The sequence below is a fragment of the Monomorium pharaonis genome, chromosome 6 (assembly GCF_013373865.1).
Source record: "Monomorium pharaonis isolate MP-MQ-018 chromosome 6, ASM1337386v2, whole genome shotgun sequence".
NCBI lineage: Eukaryota > Metazoa > Arthropoda > Insecta > Hymenoptera > Formicidae > Monomorium > Monomorium pharaonis.
The window spans coordinates 8,597,558-8,610,243 of NC_050472.1; the positions used below are offsets into that span (position 1 = coordinate 8,597,558).

General features: G+C 36.3%; 1 protein-coding gene across 4 annotated transcripts in view; it reads right to left on the reverse strand.

Annotated features, from left to right (window-relative positions):
• Positions 1-12,686, reverse strand: part of LOC105839462 (neuroligin-4, X-linked) — a 391,763-nt gene that overhangs the window by 7,888 nt on the left and 371,189 nt on the right. For all 4 annotated transcript variants that reach the window (XM_036288012.1, XM_036288014.1, XM_036288013.1 and 1 more), the window contains 2 exons: positions 4,727-4,919; positions 2,205-2,649 (listed from right to left, as the gene is read on the reverse strand). In XM_036288012.1, the coding sequence (XP_036143905.1) occupies positions 2,205-2,649; positions 4,727-4,919 (638 nt within the window). The remainder of the gene's footprint in view (positions 1-2,204; positions 2,650-4,726; positions 4,920-12,686) is intronic.

The window sequence follows — 12,686 nt, forward strand, 5'->3', positions numbered from 1 at the left end:
GTCATTCCCGAGACAAAATGCGAACACGGTGCGCGCGGGTCGCCCGGGGCGTTTTATTAAATCAGTGTCTTCATCGTGAAGTCATGGCCAGCGGTTACCAGCCCGGGTATAGATCGAGCGCGACGCAGAGTGAGACGGATGAGCAGCTACAAGGACGTAGAATCGAGAGGGTGTGTGTGTGTGTGTGTCGGAGTGTGCAGGGGTTGAACGGGTTGCTTCCTTAACTGGAAGTGCCGGCGGACTACTAGGTGTCGAGGGCGAACGTTAGTCTCTCTTCGGGACGTCAAGTTAATGGAGTTAACTCAGACTTAAGCAGCATCGTCCCTACCCCCTCACTCTTGCCCACTCGCCCGTTCTGCCTTCCGCTGTGTTAGTAGCGGGCGCAATAGCTGTATTAGCAGCGGAACGATATCGTTTCACGATAGAGAAAAATCGACGCCCCGAGATACTGCGGATACTACCCCGACGTCGATCGGCAACTACCCTGAATTACGCGATTACTCGCAAATTTCCCCTCGGAAATCTCTCACGCCCCGGAAATTTCTTATCGTTGGCTATTGCTTAAGGAGGTATAATCGAAATATCAACATGCTTCGATCTGCAAAATTATGTGGAATATTACTTAAGGCGAAATTATTATAAAGCATTTAACCCCAATTGGCCGCGTAATTTCTGAGAACTTCTATTAAAGTTTACGTTAAAATTTTATTTTAACAAACGACTATACGTTATGTTATTTTTTTAATACTGTGATAAAAATAATATAACATAAAAATTATGTAAATTATGTAAATAGTGAGAGCAAACTTTTTTTGTATATTTTTGCAAAAATTTAATCTTTATCATGCAGCTTTTTCGTATGCAAATAAGAAACTGATAAAGTATGTTCTTGGACCAAAGAAATATAACGGAAAATTTGATAACACTGTTGAAAAAAGATAACGTAAAAATTATGACAGATATAAATTAAAAACTAAGCAATTCCAGATGCAAGTAAGCACTAAAATTTATCGTAGGTTAACTGTCTAATTCGTACAGTAATATTCGACATTTTTAAAATGGCAAAATTAAGAATGTGCACAAATAGTACGCAGAAAAAAAATTACTCTCAAATTGAAACTTATGTATTCAAATTAACGCGATTGTTTCATATATAAACAACAATACATAATCTTTTAGAAAAATTTGAAAATTTTGAATTTCAAAATATTATATTCTTATTTCAATACTATAAGTGTTATTTTAAGAATATAATGTTTTGATAATTTTATTCTAAGAAAATTATAATCTTCGTTTTGAACATGTAGTATTTTCTATCCAACATTTTTTTCCTTTCCATTTAAGAAAATTATTTTAAAATAACAAGGGTATCATTTTCTTGATTAAATTATATAAAATTTTAAAATAAATCTTTTTGATTTAACGCAACATAATCTAATTTCAAAATTTCCGTTTTGAAACATGAAGATATTGTCAAAACAACAATACCTATTCTTTTTTTCTGTGTACGTAAAATCTTATTAACGATTGCTAAAAACATTTCATTAATTTCCATTAGTAATCTCGTGGAATCCAAAAACATGCTAAACAATTGTTACGTTTTCAATAATACAAATCAATTTGTTTGGCATCAGCTGCGTGAAAAGAGCTATGTTGTGAAATTGGGGTACCTACACAGAAAAAAAGAATATTCTTGTTTTGACAATATCTCCAGTTTCAAAACGGAAATCTTGAAATGAGATTATATCGCGTTAAATCAAAAAGATTTACTTGAATAAAGATTTATTTCAAAATTTTATATAATTTAACCAAGAAAATAATATTCTTATTATTTAAGAATAATTTTTTTGAATGGAAAAGAAAAAATATTGGATAGAAAATACTACACGTTTAAATCGAAGGTTATAATTTCCTTAGAATAAAATTATCAAAACAATCATATCATATTTTAAAAATAATACTTATAGTATTGAAATGAGACTATAAATCTTGAAATTCAAGATTTTCAAATTCTTCTAAGACGATTATATATTGTTGCTTATATATGAAACAAGGATCGCGTTAATTTGAATACATAAGTTTCAATTTGAGAGTAATTATTTTTCCGTGTAGGAGCAAAATGACCACGATAAAAGTTTCTTCGCGGAGCAACTACTTTGTAAAGCTCCCGCGAACTTCCCTCGGGCGATAACGGCATGTCTTACCTGCACGTAGCCGCTGTCCTTGGACTGATGATTGAAATGATAAAAGTACGTCTTGGCGCCCCGCCTGGCGTGGTAGAAGGCGATCCTCATGAGCGGCGCGACCGTGTGGCCATCGCTCAACGCCTCCATGGTCGAGTCCCGTATTATGATGGGGTGAAGCACCGGCTTATCCCAGTCCGTGTACTCGTTCCTCACCGCCGAGAAGATCTCGTTCAGGTGGTAGACGTAGGCGTTGCGGATGAAGGTGCGCAGGATGCGATTCCGATGGTCCTCCTCGAAACCGAATTGTATATCGTTGTTGTTGAAGTCGAGATTCGACTCGGTCGTGGAGACACCCAGGATCAGCGGCACCTTGATGAACGCGTCGCTCGCGCGCTCCATGTCCAGGCCCGGGTCCGGGTTGTTCTGGTCCACCGGCATGCCGGGCCCGATGCGAGGCACGAATCTGGAAGGACAAACGGGATGAGAGGGGTAAGTTGTTCGTGCGAACGACCACGATACTAAATTGATATAATAAGGGTATTAAATCAATAAAGCGAGAGCTATTAACCCGCCACGATCCGACGGTAATCCGATAATAATTCAGTGTGTACGTGCGCGCGCGCGCCATGATTATCCTTGTAATTAGTAGTATCGCAGATTCATTTCGATCTCGCGGTAAATATACTCGGAAATGCGTTCGCACGGCCTAATGGTTAATCGTATGTAAACGATCGCGAGTGACGCAAAATTTAACTTCGATAAAATTTAATTCAACCTTTAAGTTAAATATGCCAGTGTAATCGAACATGTAACGTTGCAGAGTTAAGATTATTGAATTTTGGTAAAGATTTACGATATAAAATGTGATATAATTGTATATAATTAATTGAAATATAAAATACACATAAAACATTATTATTAATATAATGACGAAAATATGAAACCTTTCACATTATTATAAAATAATAACTTATAAAGCGTCTAAATGAATCAATATATCTGTACAATCTAAAATGTTTGTCTTTAAAATGTATTAAATATTTGTTCTTAAATTTTTCATATGCTTGTTTTTTATCTCGAAAAATATATGTAAAATATACTAAGAGTGTTTCTTTTTAGAAAGAAATAACTTATTATCTTATAAGTAAATATATATAATATATTTATATAATATTTTATAAAAACTTTTTTACAGTAATAATAAAACTCTTACAAGGAGAGAAAGCGAATAAAAAAGTGTAAAATATAATTTGACGGATAAATTTATCAAATATTCTTTGAATTTTTTTTCTGTAGCTATATAAGATTTAATAAAATTTTATACGTTATTTTTTAGATTTGATTCTACATATTTTAGGTCAAATTTTAAAAAATTAACAATAGTACATTTGCGTGTAATTACTTCTTAAAAAAGACTGATTTTAATTTAAGTTTCTAGAACAATTGTTTTTCTAAAATTTATTTTAAATAATAAAAACATTTTTTAAATATTTTTAACATATATTTGTACAAAAACGTAGAGAAACAAAATGTAAAACAAACATAAAAATATAATTAAAAATCTCAAAAAAAGAAAAACAAATTTTAGTATTAGAATTTTTTTCAAATATCCATCTTTAATTTTAGATAATGCTAAGAGAAAAAATCATTTAAATTACAATTATTAATGCTTTAACAATTTAAGTACTATATTAGATCCATTATTTTTATTTTTTCAAGCTCAGATTCATATTACCATAAACGACCGAAAAAGCTTTAAAAAGATAAATTTAATAAAAATAAAAATTGATGTAAATATTTTTCTGCTATATTCGATCAGTCATTTAAGAATTTTCTAAATTGATTCGTAATTATATATATATAAAAAAAAAAACAATTCAAAAACACAAAACAAATATTAATACAAATCTTTACAATAAAAAAAATGTGTCTCCGTAAGAATTAAGACCTGGCGACATGCAATATCTCTGCTTGCGGAAGCGTAAATGTCCGACGTGGCAATTTATATCACTACAAGATCTTTAAAATCGTTACACGCAGTTTCGACAGTTCATCATAATTCATCGCAGCCGTGAACTCATGAAATCGTTATAAATTTGTAGCGCGGTAATTGCTGCTGCGTTGGCCAGACGTCATTTTTTTTAACGTATCAATCATACCTATTGAATTTTTTACAATCCGGCATTTTCCACTTTTCATCGAAATGCATAGTTCCAATATTCAAGCGATGAATATGTATCTTGCATATACATAAATATATTGTATCGCATACGCGCGCAAATGTACATATGCGTGCGGCACAAGCGGGGCCGATTCCGCGGTAATATTTATTACGTCGACATGCTGCCGTAAATAAAAAGATAGGAAAGAGGCATCGATGCATTCCGTCTGTGCCAATTTCGCGAATACATATTTCATTATTTTAATTTTTCTGCCGTCGCGGGTGGAGGGAAGGAGGAAGAGGAGGGCGAAACGGAACTCCCTCCTACTTCTGTACATGCAGGAGCGCTTCGCCACTCGTGTCTAAAGTGCTCGCTCACCTGATTTCCGGTAATTGCACGCCGATGAGGGTCTTCAGTGGTACTCCTCGGAGGCAGTCGGCTATGTCCTCGTCGGCCTCGGTCGAGCAGCCCATCTGCTCGCCGACCTTCGCCCTGAGATCGTTCGGATCGTGCACCGAGGCCCAGGGGCTTAGTGCCGAGCCGCTGGATAATACCACACGGTGAAATAATCCTGCGGAAGAACAGAGAGAGACGGGCCGGGGTGTAGTGCCATGCATATACACAGGGAGAGGCCAAGCTCGCGGATGGAGAAACATCCCTTTGCTCGGCGCTTAGCCCGTGTCGTAATTCGTACGTAATACGTATCGAATACGGCAGGATATCGTCAGCTTCCGGCCGATCGAGCGGAAGCGATGAGCCCGACGGGAGTTGCCCCAAATGGTTATTATCCTCGCATGGATAATTAGAGGCGGACGTAAATATGATCGCGCCCCTCTTTCCCCGCTTACCCATCGTTCGTCGTCGTTATATACGCCGCCGGGATTGTTTTCCGCGCGGCGCGTCGAAACGAGTTAAACGGGCGCGCGTCGATTATCCGCCGATTATAAAAACTGTCACGCGGTTCATGGTTCTATGGTTGAATTGCGATTTTCAGTTTTCGATCGCCACGCGTATAGGACGAGGAAATTTTCTAGGCGGCGCGCGGCGAGTAATTAATATCGCGCGTCATTTTCGACCGCGGCCGCCGGGCGATGTTAAAGGGCGGAAAATCATGTTTTTCTCCCCCTCCCATTCTCGTCCGCCATGGAAAATTCATGCCAATTGAAAACGATATTGCAGAACCTAATTAATCTCGCTTTTAATGAGCTGAATTTTATGACGTAACGCGGCGGTGCGCGTTTTCGAGCGGCGCGGCGGCGCGGTTAATATCGCGCGTTCGATCGTATCTCTCTGGCGCGTATTCCGGTTACGAACCGGAAAATCATATTCGCCGGCAAACATTTATGCTGACGCTAAAGTCGTTTATCGAACCGTCACTGGTTTCTTTATGAAAATCGTTGTTTCGAATGCAAACATCGCGCGCGCGCGCCTCGTCCCGCAGCGAAGAGAAATATTAGGCAATATGTGTCCAACATAAACATTCGCGTATCGTTGATGCGCCGTACAAATATTTGTATTTTATGACTTTACACGCCCGACATTTGCGCGTGCACGTTTAATTTCTTCGCGAGTGATATTCATCCCGATATAAATCGCCCGGGCGAGAGGCAACCTCAGTGGATATTTTTTCGCCCGGCGTTTGTTATCAGCAGCTTTCCCCATTCGTAAGGGCAAAAAGTTTCTGAATAAACGAAAGCAGAGATTATCAGCTGTCCGATATTTTTCCCAATTTTTTCCTAGATCGGAAAACAACTCGCAATTCGCAACTTCGATTTTGCAATACGTGAAATTCCTGCCTTCTCCTGCTCTCTTTCTCTCTCTCTCTCTCTCTCTCTCTTCGTAAATATATTATAAACAATGCTTGGATGATATAAAATTATCTGGAAAAATTATGTATAAACATATCTTAGATATGTTTAATTTTAAATTTATCTAGATAGAAAAAATAAAGAATTATAATATATTGTCGCTTTATCTAAATAATTTTAAGATATCGTTGTTGAGTAAAACAATTCAAAATATAACAGTAATATATTTCTATTTCTTAAAAACAAATTGGACAAAAAATTTTCCTCTATTAATTGAAAAGGGAATATATAACTCACATTATAACTGACAAAATTTTTGATAAAAGTTTTCAAATTTTATAGCTTTGAAGCAATTTTTATATTGCACTATTATTTTTCGATATGTGCAATTTGTCGTTACACGTTGAAAAATTTTTCTGTTAGGATAAATGATAATTTGTATAGAAATTGAAGCTAAAAACAATATTTTATTCTCATTATTTACTGTAAAAAATGTTTGTAAAATTGCAACAATAATAGTAGGTGATTTTGAAATCCACTATAATAATAGTTGTAAATTTTTATATATGTAATTTTATATATAAATTTTGCAATAATATCTTAATTTGTTTTTTTACTTGTGTATACACTGTAAACAAATTTATGACAAATTAAATCTATTTTTACTTGTATATTGAAAAATTGTAGACACGAAAAATTTACAACTATTATAGTTGGTCCCAAAATTATCCACTATTATAGTTGTAATTTTACAAAAATTTTTTACAGTGTTGTTCGTGTTGATTTAGATAATATAAGAAAAAGATAATACTTCTTTTATCCAAGATGAAGATAATATAAATTCTAATAATCCATATAAAGATAAGATAAAGCTACTTCTTATTTTAAATAATTATTTAAATGTAGATAATATAAATTCTAATAGTATCTAGATAAAATAAGGTAAACATTTCTCAATTTTGGTAATCATGTATGTACGTAATTTTACATAGGTAACAGCAAACGAGCGCGCGCGCTGATCACAAACGTATTACTATCGGCGAAACATTATTATCGCACCATTGGCATTCATAGAATGCGCGACATTCCTTCGCCAACTACTTAGGGAAACGTCGCATCTCATTATGTTAAATTTGTTCGTCGGCGGCGGTACTCCAAAAACGGCGGAATCGCGGATGCGTTTAACGCGGAGTTTCTGCTGCCAACGAGCCGTAAAACCGGGAAAGAAGTCACGAGGGAAGAGAGCGACGATGCGAGAAGACACGGAGCGAGAAGACACGGAGCGAGATTCTCCTCGTCTTCCATCATACGGTCGCGGTTTCATTTCCAAGGCAGCGCATTCGGCGAGGGGATGGGGTTGGTGCGCGCGTACGCATGGTGACTCAAGGGTGCACCCGCTTTTGACCGCTTTATCGCTGTTATTATTATTATTAAGAGGTGCCGTCCGACGCGCGCTATCCACTTCCTCTGGAGCGTTGCCAATGGCGCGCGACACGTCCGCGGAAGAAAAATACCGACGATCCGTCGTCGGTCGAATCTCACGGCTAATTTTAAGCGCGAAATTAGCGGGATCTGATTCCCGGTAGTTATCGTCGATCGTCGGTTCGAAATGGTTTCTACGATTCACCGATTCATCATCCGCGCCTCGTGCCGAGCGACTGGTGCTGGAATCAATTATCCAGCGGTCGTTGCTCCACCTTCCCAGACAAAATATTTATTTTGTAAATCTTATAAATATCGCGTGCTGTTATAATAATTATGTGATTATTTTTTAAGTATTTTTGTAATCTTAAGTTAAACAGATCATAAAGATTTATCATAAAAGTATTTGTAAAATATGTATACATAAAACGTTGCACTTAACAATTTGATTCATAATAAAATTGCCAGTTGGGTCAAATCCACCAAATTGGAGTTATTATTTTTTATATACACATATGTATAAAATATAATGGTAAATAAAAAAGTAATAACTCCAATTTGGGAGATTCGATCCAAACTGGCAATTTTATTATGGATCAAATTGTTAAGTACAACGTTTCGACCTCGATTAGGTCCTTCTCAAGTACAAATTGATAAAAATTTTCAACGAAACATGGCGATGATAATGGTAAATCTTTACTTTTTTTTATTTATTATATTTAATGAAGGTGTCATGACTCTTTTCCTTCAAGTACATGAAAAATATTTATAATATGAAATATTTATATATATTTTTAGAAAGTAAATAGTAATAAATATTTATGAATGTCTGGGTCGTCCCCGTACCAGATACGAGGCGAATCGTCCGTGCGGCGTCGCTTTTTCAATCGACGTCGGCCACGTATCGTGCCGCTGATAATAGACGTCGGTCGCGTTTCTTCCCTTATTTCTGCGAGGCACGTTCCTGCACGGGTAGAAAGAGGGAGGGGAGGCAGGGATCACAGCCACGTAGAACTCGATTTATTCGCTTCGATAGCATCGCGTCGCAGATTGACTATTGCACGTCGTCGATTCGACGATGTGCGCGCCGATATTCGTGACAGAGAATTCGCTTCGGTTAAAGCCACCCCTATCCTCGTGATTTTTAGCACCTTTCGCCGCGTTCGGGCGATTTTTTTCCCCTCAAAAAGGTCCTTCATTGGCCATCACGAATAGAGCGTTTTTATTCTCTTAATCTCAGGTACACCGTTTTATTTTGTGAAAAGATTTTTAAAAAATATTAAAGTTCCACTCTCTAAATTTCGTAGAGTGGAACGTCACTCTGAAAGAGCGAATCGAGTGCGAGTTAAAATTCTATTCAGGACTATTAATCACTCTTATACGAATTTGAAATTTGACTCCTAATAAACTGACAAATCACTCGAACATTGCACAAGCTCAAATTTCATTGTTTTAGAGTGACGTTTCACTGGACGAGATTTAGAGAGTAGATAATCAAGAGGGCGAAATCGTTGTTGTTAATCCTGATTGGCAACCACAAATGCTAAATACTCATTAAATTGACTCGGTAGCTATTTATAATACCAATCATCAATATTATTGTTTATATTCTACCGAGCAGTATTATGCAGAGCATGTATTATACAGAGCAGTATTATGCATTATGTAGTATTATGCATTACATATTCATCTCTTATACGTATCTATTATATTTAGCAAGCGTGCTGAATTGATGTGCTTTTATTTTTCATTTAAGATACCTGTACCCAATATGGTCCATTTAAGCTTTAAGAATTTTTTCAATTTTTTGATGAATACAAAATTGAAAAATATGGGGTTTAAAATAGAGAACATTTCTAAAAAACAAAAAAAAATATAAAATATTTTTCATTACTTATATAAGTACAGTAAAGATTTAAAAAAAAGGTAGCACTTGGGCCATGTTGTTACATATGTATATGACTTAATATATATTTTCTTCTTTTTCATAAATATTTTTGAAAAAATGTAAAATAAGAAATCAACATGTTTAATTAAGCATTAATTATTAGTACATTTACGGAAAAAATTACACATACAACTATTTACTAAATATAAAACTGTGTTTATTTATCGCGTTATCTTAACTTTATCTGTTAAAAGACTTCTCCAGCTAATTGGGGAAAGACAAGAAATACTAAGTAAAAAAATAAAATCTTAACTTTTTGTATAATAATGAAAGATATTGTGTTTCCAGTGTCCTTGGCAATAACGATTTCACCATACAAAGGGCTTTCTTTAATTCTAAACAACACGTTTCATTAAAAACGTCAACATAGTGTTGAAAAGTATAAATAAAGAGCTACAACAATATGAATTGCGAATATTTACACGACAATTGTTACACGATAGTTATACAAAGCAAGAATTTATTTCTGAAATTTTAGATTCACAACAGCACAATTTGAATAAAGTATGATTTACAAGCCGTAGAAAGCAGATATTGACCACTTAACTGGCATAAATGTACACCGTGTCGACTTCCCCGAGCGATATATTAGCGTTATCTGTAAAAGTCCTTGTGTAACAGAATTGTGAAGTATATTTGGAAACGGGGGGAGGGGGTGGTGAGCCAAATTGGGTATATTACCCTCTTGGGTATAGGTACCTTATTTCATTTTTCATTACTTTCTCCAAGGGGCGGTTCTCACAATTCGACGCCCACTTTTAATACTCCTAAAGCTTTTTGCTGCACTATACCTAAGCCGATTGCGCCTCTCTCCATATATCTGGGACTTCAGAAGAGAATCGAAGTGCGTCCGCCGAAATAAACGACTCGTCTCCCGCGGATTCCCCGCTCCCTCACGTCTCTCGCAATTACTTCATTTTTCATCGCGATTCAGCGCGACTATTGCAGGCTTGTACTTCGGGAACGCGTATTAATAAATGTTACGGAAGAAATACGGATCGCCATTTCCGCGCGGGGTGGGGCGGGAGGGGGGAGGGGGATGGAGGAGAGCCGGTCAGCAGCGCGGGTACACTCTCTGTACCGTGCGCCTTCCATCGCGCAGACGACATTAGCGTCGCCAGGGTTAACGCCCTTAAACTGTCACGTTAAACCGCGATATTTCATCCGAGGTGGCCCCGTGTCCAACCGCCCTCCGTGCTTTCTCCCGCCCCCGTAGTTTCGCGACTAGCCTCGTTCCGCCAGCCGACCAAGCCCGGCTACCATAATTCCTCCACAATGTCACGTCCATGATACGGGAGTGTGTCGCGTCGCGTCGCGTCGCGTTGCGACATGTCGATGAAATTTCGACAGGGGATTTGGCTCCGGTCATTCCGCGGTTATTCGATCTCCTTCACTCGGTCTCGCACATTGTCGGCCGGACAACGCCCGGCCTCGCGGCGCCGAGCGATTCTCGAAGAGAATCAAGCGAGAATTAACTACGGTGTCCTTTTTGCGGTTGTTGATGACGAAAATAATGGTTTCTTTCATCGAGCGCGACGAAACGCGGGGGGGCCGCAGTTCGGGGGAGGGGAAAAAAGAAACAAAGACGCGCGCGCGCGCGGTTGGCGGAAATTGTATACTTTTCGTTAGCGAAGCGGCGAAAGATTAAAGGCAAACAAAAAACAACGGCGCATGATGGTGGTAATCAGGCCGGCTTACGTCCGGGGATGGATTTTCCCGGGGCGAACGTTGGCCATCGAGCGGCTGGCTGGCTGGCTGGATAGTTAGTTGGCTGGCTGATCGTCGTTATACCGCACGGGTGACCGATCGGGATTTCTCAATGATCTGCACGCTCACTAGCATAAGTTATTCACGCACATGCGTGATTTCCGTTTAGATTTTTGTCGAATTTCTAACCCGGCAGAATGCCAGAGTTCTTTCTCTCTTTGGATTGAATAAAATCAACTTTGAATATTTCAAAAAATTATAGAATCGCCGTCTAAGCGGAAATTAATGCATTATTCACTGAAAAATAGTAAATAGTTTGATTTCATAATCGGTGCTATGCTTGTGATTATATCAATCAGTGATGTATGTACTATTTTTCAATAATAATACATTGATCTTTTTCAAAATCATTGAAAGACAGTAAGCAGTCACTGATGATCATAGTTGTGTAAGTACACGGTTATTAACACTACAGATCAATAAGATTTCATTGATTTAGATTTAGAGAGAAGGAAATATGGACGGAAAATGATTTAAATGTAATAGAAGGGCGTGGATTTTAAATAAGCTTAAATTTAGCATCGCAATTTATGTTTGTAAAGAGAGAATTGAATGTATGTGTGTGTGTGTGTGTGTGTGTGTGTGTGTAAAATGTACATTTATTAACATATAAAATAGTAAATTGGCTGTGTCCAAATTATTTGTTTAATTAGTAAAATAAAATAGAATTATTGCAATTTGACTAATTTGAAGATGCAATTCAGACAATTAGATAAATAATTTGACAAATTAATTAGGCAAATAATGTACCTACATCCAATTTACTACTTTATATAAATATATTTGTACATGAATATATACACTGAAAAAAATGTAATACATTCAATAAGATATGCTATTGCGGGCTGCCAATCCAATTACAGATATACTCTATACAATAATATATGCTATTGCAGTATCAACATTGTACTTGCATTAATAGCAAATATTATTGTATTGAGTATTTTATGTAGTTGGCAGCCCGCAATCACATATGTTATTGGCTATATTACTTTTTTTTCTGTGTATATAACTTTTTTTTTCTGTGTATATATATATTTACATGTATATATAAATATATATATATATTTCTATATTTGCAGGGTTAAGTAGTAACTAGTTAAATAGTTGAAAGTTATTAATAAAGTTAAAAAGTTAATAACTTCTAATTTAATTTTAAAGAATTTAATTTTTATCTTATTAACTTTTTTCCCAAATTAAAAATTTTATCTAGGCGAAAAAAAAATTAAAAATTTATTCCTGCATAAAAACAATATTTTTTGTTATTTCATATAATTAATATTATAATTTAATTTATAAATAAAATAGTAAATATATTTGCTGATCACTACTGCAATTATGTTGGTAATCTGACTTAAATAAATTATATGGCTTTTTAATTTAATATAAATAA